General features: G+C 42.5%; 1 protein-coding gene across 14 annotated transcripts in view; it reads right to left on the bottom strand.

The window, feature by feature from the left end:
- The window catches only part of KIAA1217 (KIAA1217 ortholog), a 370,897-nt gene that overhangs the window by 9,378 nt on the left and 345,979 nt on the right, over positions 1-15,540 (bottom strand). For all 14 annotated transcript variants that reach the window (XR_010371767.1, XR_010371766.1, XM_064444796.1 and 11 more), the window contains 6 exons: positions 12,960-13,090; positions 12,568-12,715; positions 10,355-10,856; positions 9,474-9,654; positions 3,418-3,572; positions 2,662-2,808 (listed from right to left, as the gene is read on the bottom strand). Coding sequence is in view for 12 of the 14 variants with exons in the window: in XM_064444796.1 (XP_064300866.1) it covers positions 2,662-2,808; positions 3,418-3,572; positions 9,474-9,654; positions 10,355-10,856; positions 12,568-12,715; positions 12,960-13,090 (1,264 nt within the window). In the remaining 2 variants the exon portion in view is untranslated. The remainder of the gene's footprint in view (positions 1-2,661; positions 2,809-3,417; positions 3,573-9,473; positions 9,655-10,354; positions 10,857-12,567; positions 12,716-12,959; positions 13,091-15,540) is intronic.

Raw genomic sequence — 15,540 nt, 5'->3', positions numbered from 1 at the left:
GGAGGAGTGCTTACAGGAGTCAAACACACCATGACACACAAGGAGATTGTATTTGTGTACCATGTAGTAGGGAAATAATTTAATTCCTGGCAGCTCTCATGAAATTAATAACACTGATTACAGATTAGAATCAAGCCTGTTCTTTAAATATTGTACTCCTCAGATGTATTCCATGTTTATGCAAAATTAGAAAAGTAACAATAATGAAAAAAAATCCAATGCAAAAATCAAGGTGTAGAGCTTCTTCTGGGTTTCCATTACAACATATTTTTATGTGTTTATAGACCAGAGTACCAAAGATGACCTGGAACTATGAGGCCAAGTAGTCTTGCTCCTCATAGTACAGGGTATGGACTTTCCCCAGCTTACCCATCTGTGAGACCAGTGATGTGTTTTTGAGTTAGGCATACCATCTACAAAGGCATCCTCCAAGTCCTTCAAACTTTAAGTGATGAAGAATCCACTGTTTCCCTTGGTAATAATTTGTTTATTTATCACTTTTGCTCCAAAATATCTGCAACAGTGTCCAAATATATTTTGTGCTATAGCAGCTGACATCAGTATGCCTTTTCCTGCTAGATTGAACAGGTACTTCCCATAAAGGTGCCTCCACACTGTACTTAAGTCTCTTCCAAACCTTCACGTCCTTAACAGCCTTAACAGTGCTGTTAAGGTTTAATTGTCCCCTTAACAAATAGGGGACACCTGGACACTTAGTCATGCATGCAGCAGCCCAGTGCTGATCTCACTGATCTGTACACACAGGTAAAAACACTCCCTGTTCTCACATCTACACCCAAAGCAGACACTAGCTTTGTGGCAACAGCACTGACCTGGGACCTCCTGCCAACTTGCTACTGCAACTGCTGTTCCTTTCCAAGACATGCAGCTGTGGTCTGGCCTGTATTTGTTTTTCTTCATGTGGACTTTATATTTCAGTGAATGTATTATGACCATTAAATGACTACTGTCATCTCCCTGCTCTCACACCTCACTGGTGTTAATTAAGCTGATTTAAACAGTAAGGATTTGAAATGTATTTCCAGGCCATTGATGAAAATAGAGTGGCACTGGGCCTGCAGCTGGTCTCTGTGGGACCTGCCTATAAACACCTGCATCAAAGGCAACACTTTCAGAGCCATACAGCTCCCAGTCATGCCGTGATTTTTTTTGGTATACTTTTATCAGAATGTTATATGATGCTTGGTCAAATGACTTATGAAAATGTTTATAGGTATACAATTCAGTTTAAGCAGTCAAACCTGCCACCTGATCAAAGAGTAATGTTTGCTTTGACAGATCTGTGTTCCATTATCTTGTGTTTACTAGCATAACTGTTGATGTCTGTCCTTCATTTCTTCACTGACTGAGTCCCATACCTGATTTTCCATTATTCTGCCTATGACTGACATCACAGTAGTGAGTCTGCAGCTCCTGGATCAACCAGTTTGCCCTCTCTAAAACATGGTACCCTGACAACATTCTAAAATGTACTTGATATCTTGGTATTTCTTTAAAATGGGCATTGCTTGTTCCCCCAAACTAGCACTCAAACACTCATTCCCATGGTTGAGCTACCATATCTATTTGTCCTCCTTAGCTCCCCTCAGCCCCCTTTCCAGACCTTAACCTCCATTTCATTTTCACCCATTGCAAGGCAGCCAGGTTGCTTTCCTGGAGACAGGAGCCAATGTGAAAGTTTCCCCATCCGCAGCTCTCCTGTCTCACTGGCCATTAACACACAAACAGGGAACAAGAGTAAACCACTTCAGGCAAACCTGCAAACCAGCTGTTTGAAGTGCTTGTGGGTGAGAGTTGAGCAGGGTGCACCCATCATATATAACAGCTGCTGCTTAATATCCATGTTTCCTGTGCTGCAAACACTCCCTGGGCAGCACTAAATCCACTTTCCAGCAGGTGGACAGCAGGATGATCTCAAGTCATGACAAGTGCCCTGAAACACCCCAGTAACAGAAGTTATAGCCAGTTAAGCTGACCCACATCTCCTTCCCTTATGTGGGCATGGAAGAGGACAGGGGGTGCCCCTAGGAAGCTGGAGCTTGCTGATGGTAGCTGGAACAGTTGGCTTTTATTGCAGCATCGCCATCACTGAACTAAAGCAGCCTGTGTGCTACCCAGAGAAGGACCAGTAAGAGAGCACTACTCGTACGTCACTGGCAGAGTAATGTACGAGTTACACAACAGGGAACAGCAAATGTTTCAGTGTTCAAACACTCTGGGAAACACTGGACCATGGCACAGAACAGGTGAGCACAACCCACCAGGAGCAGAGCCCGTATTCTCTGTTCCCACCAATGCTAACACAAATGATGGGCTCTCAGCACCTTGCCGGTCTGGTACTAAGTGAGAAATGCCAGGCCAGGGACAACTGCATCTAGTGCACACCAATATTTTACTTGTCCCATCTACATGTGTAAGATTCTCCAGTGGTAACCCCTGCATTCTTGACCACTCTCTCAGCTCGACCTCTAAAACAAAATTTGGGTGGTGCTTAAAAAACGTGTACCACGCAGTGCAATGAATTGGGACAGGTGAGACTGGCAGACCTACTTTCCTTCATGTTCTGAGCTATAAATTGTGCCGAGGCCCTAAAAGTGATATTAGGCACAGGTGTCTTCATGTGCAAGCCAAAGGGCATACCTGTAATTCTGCCATTATTTTATCTCCTTCCTCTTCCTCTTCATCTTTTGCAGCTGATGCTACAGCATGCCCTGTGCTCCGAGACAATGCCTGATCCTCTTTAGGGGCTTTGGATTGTCCTGTTTGTCCAGCATCCTCACTGCATTCCTACAAGGGGGTAAGAAAGCACAGACAGACAATATGGTTGAGCCCTCCTGATGCAAAGAAAACACAGAAAATTCAACGCTACCTGTTGCAAGGTCCCTCTTGCTTTTTAAGGAAATTGTTACTTCATCAGTTCAAAAGCAACCAGTATTGCTGATACAATAGCATGTTTGCATATTAAAAAGCTTCCTAACTTGGACTTCCCTCCACTTCCTTCAGGGAACAGAACAGATGAGGAAAGGAAGCCCAGAGAAACTAATTTGCAACATTTCTGTAAAAACACTCTCAAATCTGAGCTGATCTTCCCCATCTGTATAAGGCATGCTTTATTTTATTTTTAATCTTCTTACCACTCTAAATGAAAGCAGCCTGTGACTTGCCTTCTATATTGCTAGGAGACAAGAGCAGCAAGACTCCTGTAAACAGAACTGATCAAACCTTACTTGTTCATTTGGCCTAAAGCAGTGTTTCCTGGTAAGCAGTTTCAGTAGCTCTCCAGGACGTAGCTCTGTCTCAACTTATTTTGTGGTTTAAAGACACAGCCCAAGCCTGGGAATGTTTCTCTGTGCCAGCCATTCATCAACAGTCTGCCTAGAGTCTGAATCATCAAACCTTGACAGCAGCAGCTTCTTTTCTGGCTGCATAGATGACATCTCCTGATCTCGTTGTGGTTAGTCCTGAACCTGGCAGGTAACTGCGTCGCGGAGGTGGAGGAGGTGGAGACTTGGTCAGTTTGTCATTATCCTGTTCCCCATCAGGAACTTCTTCTGCAAGTAGACAGAGCAGCACAAAGTGAGCATAGGTGAAGGAAGGAAAAAGTATTTGCATCCCCACCCCAATTGGAAAGGAAAAAAAGGTCTTAAAAGGTCCTGCTGCTGAACATATATGAACAGAAACATATTTAGGATTCAAGTGGAAGTGCCTTGCACAAAAACAGACAGTGAGAAATCATGTCACTTCACCCAGAAATTTTCAGCAAAACTCTCATCCCCCACATCACTGTGGCTGGGTTTCAGCATACAAGTGTGACAGCACAGCACACTTCTGCAAATCAACCACCTGTAAAGGAGCATATGAGGTGCAGGTTCGGCTGGGTACCTGGTTACAGATAGTACCCCTGTAGCTTCCTTTGAAAGTGTGGCCACTGACATGGCTTCTAGCATGACACCAGACCTGGAGGCTTCGTTGTTCTCAGCAATTCTGAAGCAACCAGCACACATTTCTGTTCTGCCTCGGAGGTGCTGCCAGCAAGGTACTAGGAGAGGAGCTGAAGAGTTTTGTCCATCTTATAGTTGGACAAAACTAGCTAAGTTCAGACAAAGGCTGAGAGGAAAAATGCTATGCTCTGCTCTGGAGACACCACCTCTCCAGTTCAATGCATCCTCTTGCCCCTGAGCAAGGCAGGGGAGTACCAAGGGCAACTGCACTTGCTTCTCTTCTAAGACAGCATTTGTTTTCACTCACTTTATTTACTAATAACTATTCCAGGAATGCACAAGTTTGCCTTTGAATGCTCATATAAGAGCCCTATATGTATATTTTGCTAACTCACAAAGATTCAAATATCAAATCCAGTAGCTGAGCAGAGCCAGCCCTTGCTTTCTGAGGAGAGTCTTCCCAGAGAAGACCACCTTCTCAAACCGGTGTTTCCCCATCATGGTGCTTCCCCACCCAGCCACCACTTCCTCTTCCTCCTTCCTGCTCCCCACAGTCACTGGATGGCATTTTTTCCAGAAGCAGCATTACACTGCCTGTGACTTGTCCCTATTTGTTTCTGGTCACAGGCTAAGCACCACACATGGCAACAGCCACCACGTTCACACTGCTGTTTACAATGTTTGTTTTCAAGAGTGAGAGAATGACCTTTCTGCAGCTACTCAGTGTTATATAAACAGCTGGAATAAATATAACCCAGAAAGATAAAACCTCCTGCTTTGGGGATTACCCAGCTGTTTAGGACTAAGTATTCCCTCTGGGCAAGTTATTGCATAACTGCCTGCTCCCAGGGCTGTGTCAGGCTCCTCTGACACGCCAGCTGGCCCCTGGGGCTGGACGGAGCCCTTCTCTGACCTCGCCTCATCTTTGTTCCCTTCTTAGCTCAAATGTTCTTTGAAACTGCTTAAGATTAAAGAAATGCTCTCTCGTATTATCTCCCTCCCTGCTTATCTGGCACTTACTCGAAGGATTGCAACAAGAGTGAATTTCCAGATGCACTTTTCATTAGACCACTTCTTTGGTCAATACGCACCAAGTTCTTCATGAGGCCATGAAGAATGTACAAGAATGATGTACTGCTGCTGTAAAATCAGAGTAATTCTCTAAGGTAGTGTTTAGCAGACTATGATGTGAGGCCTGTGCAAATCCCTACTCCTTTTAATGGGCTCAACCCATTACCTTCGAACTGGTAGCAGTTCTCACTGCAAGGACACCAGTTTTTCTCAGAATAAGAGCAAGGCTGGATGAGAGACATGGACAGCACAAAACCAGAATGATTCCTACCATCTCTTACACATCTGTGAGACATTCATCCATCTCTGTCTTCAAAATGGGAAATAAAAAGGAGAAATACAGGCAGGAAAAATTGTCAGTGAGTGGCAGGTGCACAGGCTGCTGAAAGCTAATCCCCTCACATCCCTTAACTGGCACTGTTAAGGAGAAGTTGTATGGGGTTTGCTCACAGTCAATGAGAGAACACCAAGCAAGATGTAAAACTTCAAAGCTGGATTTCTATTTTCTTTACTAAACAATTTTATTTCCCCAGTCTAAATAGGAAGGAAAAAAAACTTTGGAGGAAAAAAAATGAGGAAAAGACCTTATTCTAATACTTTCCTCCCCCCCTTATTGCTGAGTTCTACTAACATATTTACAGAGAGGAATAAATGGACAAGTACAATTCACTCAGTTGGAGGCTGACCATGATCAAAACCGCTACTTTATGGAACCTTCTTTGGTGCCAAAGGGCTCAGCACTTCTGTGAACAAAATGGGAGTTGTTCATCGCCAGCCATTTCACTGAACTGAAGCATTCTTTGACAGGTGCAGCCAGGCTGGAATTAATTTCCCTCACCATACAAATTTCTACTTGTACCAAAAAAAATCCAACATCTCTTAAAATTATCCCAAAATGATAATGCCTGCCTTGAGACAGCCTTTATAGCCAAACAAGCAAACTGTCTCTAATGGAAGCTACTGATCACTCAGCATTTGCAAAAATCAGGGCATTCTTACATATGAAGGCACAAAGAAAGATGTAGAAGCCCAATTTCTAACGTACATTTTAAAAACATTCCCCATATTTTTTGCTGAACCATCTTGATAACAAAGATGAGTTAGAGTCAAGACATTAACGAAGTCTTTACAAAGTCATCTGCAAAATTGTGTAAATGACATAATTTTACTTTGTTTTGTGCTTTGCAAGGGGAAAAAAAGTTTCTTAATTGGGTTCTGTGTGGAGAATGGTTGAGACAACATATTCTGGCAATGTGATCTAACCGGCTTCTGCAGCAAAGCCAACAGAGAGCTCTGCTAATTTATGGCCAAAATGTCATATGCACTATATTAGTAAGTAGGTGGTCTCTCCTTCCTTATGTTGCTCAGTTTGCTAGTCTACAGCAGACTGATATTGAAAATTTCATCTTGAATCAGAGAAGAGTTGTGTGGCATGTGAGATATTTAATCAGATATTAAGGAAATGTTTTGCCGTTCCCTTATTTACGTTACTATTACAGGATTCATTATGCACAACAGAAGGCAAATGTCTCAATCTCATCACATTTCTCCTCAAATCTGCTGGCTACACATTGTGCAAAATTGTATTGTAGAAGTGGATTAGTTAACTATGCGAGTTACAAAACTTCTCTGTTATTGTGTTCTGCACTTTTTAAGATGTCACAGCTCACTGCACCCATATGGTATTTATTTTCACTGACATTTTCTATTTATGCCACACATTATACAAGATAATTGTGTTGATAGCCAGTAACCTCACTGAACGGTGCCAGAATTCTAAAATTATTTTATGAGGTTCAACAGAATTTATTTTAAACATGTACGTTGTGAAACATCCAAGGAGCCACAACTTGTCAGTGCTAAAGGTGCACCTGGAACAAAATGCTGGCTCTGAAAACACTCTTCCCAGATTCTATATGAATTTGCATTCACAAGCCCCAGGGCATCGTTTTGCAGCTATTTACAGCCTTGTCTTGCCAACACCTTGAGTGCTGCATGCAGCTCTGGTCTCCACAGCTCCAGGACACAGTGGAGTTAGAGAAGGGCAACCGAAACCAGTCTAGGGAGGGAGCAGCTGGCCTAGATGGAGAGACCAGAAAAGCTGCAAGTTTGCCGTTTGGAGCCCACGGGGCAGGCTGAGACCTCCAGGATATGATCAAGGTTTATCCACTGCCTCATGATTTTATAAAGGGAATGCAGAGCTGTTATTTGCCAAATTGCAGAATAGTAGAACTATGAGGAACTTGGTGAAGCCAGTACAAGATAATTTTAAAACAGATGAAGGAAAGCTCCTTCACAGGATGGGGAGTGAGCTCCTGGAGCTTGCTGCTACACCAGTGGGGAGGCAAATGGTATGAGCAGGTATAGAGGAATTACTGGATAAAAGGTCCATAATGAATATGAAAATGGGGAAGCTGCGATATACCCTCTAATATCAAGTGGAGGTGCTGGGGGAGTGCTAGCAGACTGCAGAAGGTGGCCAGGTTCTGTGCCACCCACAGACAGTATCTCCCATTGTCTCTGTCAGAGATAGACTGCTGAGCTGGGTGGACTATTGCTTAAGTAGCTGGGTAAGAATTTTGCAGCTGACTCATGTTTGGCTAATGAGCTAAATCCAAGGTTGAGCTGACAGAATTTTGAGAATAGGTTGAGATAATTTCAGCCTCAAGACATCTCATCATTTGCTTTACCAGGTAAAACGGCCCCTTCCTTACCCATTGAAAGTTTGAGAATAGGTTGAGATCGTTTCGGCCCCAAGACCTCAAGCTGAGGCATCTTCTACGTTCCTTGAACTTTGAAGAAATTCAGATGTGGATTTCTATGTTAAATTGTGAAAGACATAGGACTGGAAGGACACCCCAGCATGCCACCATGAAGTAGCTCTTCCTGTATAATTCTTGATCAATGCTAGTCTGAGCCATTGTCTCCAATAATGGGGGTCTTGCATCCTCCTCTACCTCATACAGCCTTCTTCAGTGTTTCCCTTTCCTTATCATTATGAGGTTTTCCCCTAATACCTAACCTGGATCCTCCTGGTTGCAACTGCTAACTTCTACTGCTGTTCTACCCACAAAAAACAAGTTGGTCTTTTCTTTTTTAAGCAGATTTTTATGTATTCAGATTGCTTTGTCCTTCTTCAACCTTTGCCTCTCATACTAAACAAAACCAATTTGTTTCTTTTTTGTTTCCCAGAGATCATGGTTTTTTAGAGCTCTGGTCATTATCATTGCTGTCCTCTTGAGTCCCTCCTATTTGTTCAGTCTTCCCTGAAATCCAAAACATTGAATTTGGGAATTTCTATGTAAGAGCTCACCACTGCTGAGCAGATTCATGTGTCTTGTAGATATTCCTGTTCATCTCATGATGATGTTTGCCGTTTTTTGCTACAGGGTCACAGTCTGACTCTCGTTCAACTTGAAACTCAGTATATCTATATTATAGCTGCGGACAGCCAGAATGCTTACTGTGAAAGTCACTCTCATTCATTCCTACATACCTATCCACTTCCCCAAGACAACTCACTTATGTAGCATCACAGGTCATTTTCAGACCTCTGAGGGACTCATCCAAAACACTGGTTGTATTTATAGTTTAAGATTATGAAATTAGCAAGGATCATTAAGATCAAATAGTCTGACTTTCCACTTAACATAGGTTCAAGGATTTCTTTAAGCAGGTCTTGCATCATACACAGAACTTGTGCCTGAGCAGCCTTTCAGAAAGAAACAGTATTGCTTAAAGATTTGAAGTGGCAGAGAATCCCATACGTTCATAATTAAAATTTATAAACTGTGATTCTGTGATAATTAAACTTCAGTGATTAGTTTTCTAAATGTTAAAATTTGACAGCTGATTTTTAATGTGGCTTTTTCTAGCTTCAGCTTCCAGTTGCTGGAACGTGTTGGAACATGTTCTGCAAAGTTAGAAGGCCTCCTTACCCTCAGAAACCTCAGGCATGTCTTGATCTTCTTTTGATAACAAGCATGTCTACAAAAAGAGCTTTTTAGGTTTCTGACTGTAACATCATTTGTGCTCAAACTCTTTTTGTGGTTCTTTCTTTGCTTAAGTTTTAAGTGTAAAACTGAACACACAGTGTTCTAGATATAGATATAGTACAGTATACAGATACTCTCATCTCTGTCAAAAGCAAGGTGTACTCTTACCCTCCTGCTCATGCGGAGGCTTTATCTCCAGAGGACAAACTCACTCTTTTCAGTTGCAATATGAGGAAATTAATCTTCAGCTGGTTACCCACACTGGCATGTGCAAAATCACTGCATCCTGTCCACATGACCTGCATTATTCCTCAGGGACATACTTCACAGGTGTGATCAAGAACACAGAAATCTGTAAACTGAAACCACCCTAGAAAGTATGAAAAATAACCTCTCTTTTCCAGCTATGCAATCCTTTACCATCATTTACTCTAGCAAACCTTACCTGAGACTTCTAGCTTTTCCACTGCATCCCCTTTAGGCAGGGCTGCTGGCTGGGGAGGCATTTCCAGGTTAGGAATTGACTTCATTATATTAGCCTGGGCCTCTTCCAAGAGCTTTTCAAATTCTTTTCCATTATAGTGATCAAGGTTTTGTCTTTTTTCTTCCCATTTCTTTTCAGCTTTCTAGACAAAAACAGTAAAGCACTTATTTATTTCTCTGATTTAGGTTATGATCACTTCAAAAAAAACCATGTGTAAACATTATAGGTCAATATGGATAGATTCTTTTAGTTCTAGTCAGCAACTAGAGGAAATACATTAACACTAATTATACACTGGTTCTGACATCCACTGTGATAGATATGGCACAAAGACGTGACAGACCGACAGTGGCCACTGTTTGCTGAAGGAACAAAGGCAAAATTTAAATCTGGGTCACTGCCTTACTACGTCACACTGGTGATGAGAGTTCACTTGTGGGTTTTCTCAATACCTCTGTGTGAAACTACTGGAACTTCATACTCGTTCACTTTTACCTCTCCATAATGAGGGCTGTGGAGATTTAAAGAGTGAATGAAATCTGCTGATGCAAGTGTTGCCAGAGAATCATATGTTATTGTTCAAAACCAAGGTATTTTAAAAAAGATTTTTTAGATATTTTTAATAAAGACTATTTAAAAGACACAGTTACTCATTTTGGTTACGTGTTATTATCCAGTTGTATTTAAAATCAAAGGGTATCTTCAGAATTGCATGGTGTAGTTAGGGATTATGCACATAAATCCCCAGAGTGCATTTGAAAAATCCCACCTGCAGTCTTAAGAGTGAGACTGGGAGCTCAGACCCAAAGAGAGCACAACTGGTTAAGTAGAATACACCTTACCTCAATTGATACAGCTCGGTTTCTGGTACTTGCACTGTGAATTTCCTCAATGAAAAGACTTTGCATGGTGGTGCCATTGACAGAAGCCTGTGGTGCTGGTGTGGCTTGTGTGGGCTGGGATCCTGTTGTGGGCTCTTGCAGGGGCGCTGGTGGGGTGGCAGAGAGATGGTTGCCCGCTGGCACACCTTCGCTGTGGCTGGCTGCCGTGGGTGAACCCTGGCCATGGTTGACCAGGGCTGATGAGTGCTGAGATTGATGGATGACGACAGGCGAGCTCTGCACATGATGGACCATCATTGTTGAGAAGGGCACGACTTCTGACTTGACTGATGACACCTGGGACTCTGATGTGATTGCTGTGAGGTTTTGCTGTGCATGTCCCTGGGTGTGCTTGAGCTCCTCCTGGTTTTTCAGAGTGTCATCTGCAGTGGACTTTTCCGTAGCAGAGTATTGCACAGCTTGGGATGGATCCACACCCCTCAGCAGTCCTTCTGTAACATGTCTGCCCAGCCAAATTGAACACAACAGCATGGCACATGGTTACCACACAGGCGAGTCATGAGCAATACTTAAAAATAAACTTTTGGAAGGGAAAACCACCTACATCAAAAACACAAAATGGTGTTTTTTCTTCCTGATGCTCTCAATTGTGTGATTTTATAGCTTCCTCTCAGAGTCAGGGACTCAGAGCTTTGAAGATGGCACTCTAATTAGGATAGTTTTGCCTTTTAAAATGTTTACAAACCTTCATGGGTGTACTGACGCTTTTTGACCAAACCAGGAGTTACAGGGGGTTGATTTTAGAGTGAGAATGGAAATCAGTTGACTTAAATTTTATACGCTGTATCTAGCTAAACAAGATGTTCCTCAACTATTAGAACAAAAAATGGTAGTTACATAGAATGGGAGGAGGCAGTTTGGCAAATTGCCAAAATAAAGCCTTCAAATGATACTTCACAAAGGTCTTGTCTGTCAAGAGTTTGGGGTAGAATGAGCTGAGGATGTAAAGAGTCAACTATTTCTGGCAGCTTGCTGTGAACTGGCTGAGCTTTGGAGCGTAGCTAGCCATCAAATGTCATCAGTTTTTCCGTTACTGAATCAGAGTTTATGAGGCTTAATACGTAATTTCACTGCAAACAAATACTTTTGGTAAAACTTTGGCATATATATCTTACTGTTTTTTTTCCCAAACAGAGTAAGACAGGAAATAACTGTAGTAATTTTTAAGAAAATGAAATGAATAGGAAAGGATATAGATGTTTATCTACATGGGAAAAATAAGTGATGGCTCTTAGAAGACCTGTTACATCAACCATTTTTTTCATCTGCCAGTACTGGCAAATCCATTTTACATATGTTCCAGGGTATATGGAAACAATGAAAACCCTACATTCCTTAGAATAATGGTAGCAACAATAGGCGTATGACTTACATTTTCTTGTAATTGAAGTAAAATTGAGACTACCACCACCGACAGTTTGGCCTGATTCACTGATTTTGAGTATGAATTAAATCCAATACCTATTGACTCATATAAATCAGCAGTCATTTGCTGCTCATACATTCTGACAAACACAGCTAAACCATGGCACTTAGAGGACACAAATTTTACCTAATATTTCAGCTTTGTCTAATGCATCTTCCTTGCAAAGAACAGAACAAAGAATTTGGATAAATTCACAAGCATATGGAAAAATATTCCTTTTTAGGAATAGGAATTTGGGATTAGGATATCTTTATCCACTTAGAATATTTTCCTATTTTATTTCTTAATGTTACATTTCTGGGGATGCATGTTTCAGTGCCAGAGAATACTTCTGTTAGCTTAGATTGCTGTAAATGCCTACTGTTAATTAGCTCAGATATGGGACTGATGCAACTCTGTAAGCTTTCTCATCCAGGTACTTCCCAAGTCCAGAAGTGGTGAGTTCAGAGCAAGCTAGTTTCAATCATAAGATCTCAATGACTGGCGCTGTTGGTCAGAACAGAACCACCGCAGAAAGCACAGGAAGGTTAATTTGATTTCCCTTGAGAGGGGCCTAGGAAGAATCCATAAAATACTAAGATACTCCCAGCATGTTGCATTTCTCAAAATTGCCTGGGGAGAGGGGAAGAACCCAAACCCGAAAGCTGTTCCACCCCTGCTTGAGGTAATTCTCTACTTTTTTTTTGGGGGGGGGGGGGGGGGGGGGGGGGGGGAGGGGAAAAATCACCTCCTGAGCATGGTAAGGATATCAGTCATGCTGCGCACACGTTTCAGCAAGCTGTCTAGCTTGTGTGGTTCTTCTTTTAGGAACCTCACGGCTTCTACCTCAATCCGGAGGATCGCACGCATTTTATTCTGCAATGTCGGGAACTCTCCTGCGAAGACAACAACTGTGAAGCTCAAGAGGAATTTATAAAAGACCTGGAAGAAATGGATTATGGGGTGAATGTTAAATAGTTGAGTGTCTGCCCCTTTCCAGGGGCCACGCAACAAGCTCCTTAATCCCAACTTTAAATCTTTTTGGAAGTGAAATTTAACCCTCTCAGATCAAAGGCAAAACTGTTCTCAGCCACTGTGATTAAAAGAGAAGGACCATAAGTAAAAAGGAATGGTACATACCTTTCAGGGTGGCAACAGCTTCTCCCACTTGACGCAAAAGAAATGCTCCATCTTCAACATCTTTCAGTGTAACTGTCTTGCTGGAAGCAGTGGAGTCCCTCTTCAGGTCTTCAACAAATGTCTCCAGCTCACTGGCAAAACAAAAAAAGTAGACATAAAATCTGGCACCACAGGCTGAAAAAAATAGCAGGGTACCATGAGGGGAGGTGATGATGCTGGACACACATGCTCAGAGCATAGGAAAAGGCTCATAACTAGTCCAGGTCATTGATTTCTCTGACGGGCTGCCAATGTGCAGAGCACATTGACCTCAGGGCAGCTGTGCTATAAAGAGCAGGTAGGGTGGTGAAACACGTCTAACAGCCAGACTTCTGGGGATGCAAATCCTAGAAGGGTACAGACACACTGTACCACTGCAACCAGTACCGGTTTGCACCTTGCATTTTCTCATTGCTGATGACATGCAAAGGAATGCCCAACAGTGAAGCAACCACCCCAAAACTGGCACTAATGGCCCCTTGGTACAACCTTGTTTATCTGCCAGGTCCTGCTAGACAGGATACAGGGTCCTGTTTCCACGACCAGCCAGACTGAAACAGCAAGTGTGCAGTGTGTGCAGCTTTTGCTCAGCATTTGGATTCAAGAATGAATCACTTCAGATATTTTTTTAACCAGTGCTGTCCTGTGCTTCCTCTGGCTCCATCTGGTGCTTCCTCATTACCTTTCCCAATATTCTTTTCCAATGTTTCCATACTTCACATAAATTTTCACAATCCTTCAGACACATAAATTTTATTTTTGTTCTGTGGGGAGCCACTTTTTTCCATTTAAGGTTGAGACCATATTGCTTTACTGGAGTTTCCACACAGAAGCTTAAATATTTCTCAAAATAACCTGAAATGCATTACGTGCAACTATACAAACTCCGATGTGAATACCTCAGAAGGATCATGCCTTGAATATTTATTCTAAAATAAATCCACCTCTGTTAAGATACCCAATTTACTAACAGAAATATCCTGAGAAGCAGTTTAATTGCATGGTAGAAAACAATGTAAAGCAAACTCTGTACTGACAAATTGGCTACTCGTTTTAGCCTAATTTTGGGCCTTATTTCTTGCATCCACACAGGTAGCAGTTTTGCAATTGCTGTAAGAGAACCAAGGTACGGGCTGATTGCCTGAAGAAGGGCAGGGGAAGACTGCCTTCCACACCAATCGCAGGCCTTGCATTTCCACACATTTCCCTTGTGCCAGCACTGCCACACAAATCCAGCAGAAAATTACTTATTTTCAGCCAGGTCACTTCCTAGATCCATCTCTGTGGATAGGTGACACGAGGAGGCAAAGAGAGGAGTAGGTGGCCAGTAACAGGATAAAAAGGAGAAAATCCCTTGGAGACCATTCACATGAAAGTGGAAGCACAGTCACACAGAACAATAAATGGCAATACAATAGCAGTTCTGATATACAGAGAAACAGAAACAGTATCAGCATCTGAACACTAAATGCACACAGCAAAGCGTTCATTTCGATCCAAAGACTAACCTTTAGAAACTATAAAACAATTTTGAAATAAAAATCTTAAGTTGCTTCTGAACAGATCAAAAACAGGGAGGTAAATGATCCTGTTCCCATTTTAAGACAGCTTCTCCCAAAAATTCTGCCTTGAGAAAGCCTGGGGGAGTCACGATTTCCACTGGCACAAGCACACTTGTAGGAAACAATTCAAGGGACCACACGGTGGCAGTAAGGGAACGTTTCTCGGGGTATTTTTCCAGCGCAAGAGGCCCCGATAATGCAGATCTGTCGTCTCTGAGTCCGTCTGCCTTTGCAAAAAGGGGCACAGATACAGTCTAGGCAGGAGCTGGGAAAAGAATTCGTCTTTCTGTCACTTACTGCAACGCAAAGGCTCCCTCCCTCCACAGCGGTGCCCTACAGTCAGGTACCCTCCCTAGTCTCAAGGGCTGATACTGGCACTCGGGCCAGGCAGCGCTGCTTTGGGAATCACAGGGCACACTCTACTCCCCTTTGTAGGTCAGCACCAGAAAAGCAGCTTCGCAGATGCTGCCATCCGCCAGGCAACAGCAACAGAAAAATAAGCGCAGAAGCTTAAATTGGTTCATGGGTGGGAAGAAAAGAAAGGAACAAGCACAGAACAACGTTATGATGTTTTGGTAGGTTCGTGAGTGTTGGAAATGTAGGGGTAATGGAAAGACTTCCAGGTAGCAGACAACGGCTTTCTTTCCCCTTTGTTCTTTGAGCAGAAATGGAAGGGTCATCATAAACCCCTTTGATTCCATGCACTGATACTATCAAACAAGACAACTGATCCTGAAATTACTCAGGGGACCACCATATTACACTGCCTCATCTTGGTAACTGCAAGGGAAAAGAAACTTCAGCCCTCAGGAGCCAAAGTTTGAAATGGATCCAGCAGTCTCCAGCATTTCTTTTCTGTAACTGGGGAAACAACTTGGCTTTATAGATTGGACTGAGCAAACCCAATTAATAAAACACACACCTTAATGCAGTTTCAGAAGGCTAATACAAGATAAATTATTTTTCTGCATGTATGTTTT

This window comes from Phalacrocorax carbo, chromosome 2, assembly GCF_963921805.1.
Source record: "Phalacrocorax carbo chromosome 2, bPhaCar2.1, whole genome shotgun sequence".
Classification (NCBI taxonomy): Eukaryota; Metazoa; Chordata; class Aves; order Suliformes; family Phalacrocoracidae; genus Phalacrocorax; species Phalacrocorax carbo.
This window is presented reverse-complemented; position numbering and strand designations above follow the sequence as displayed.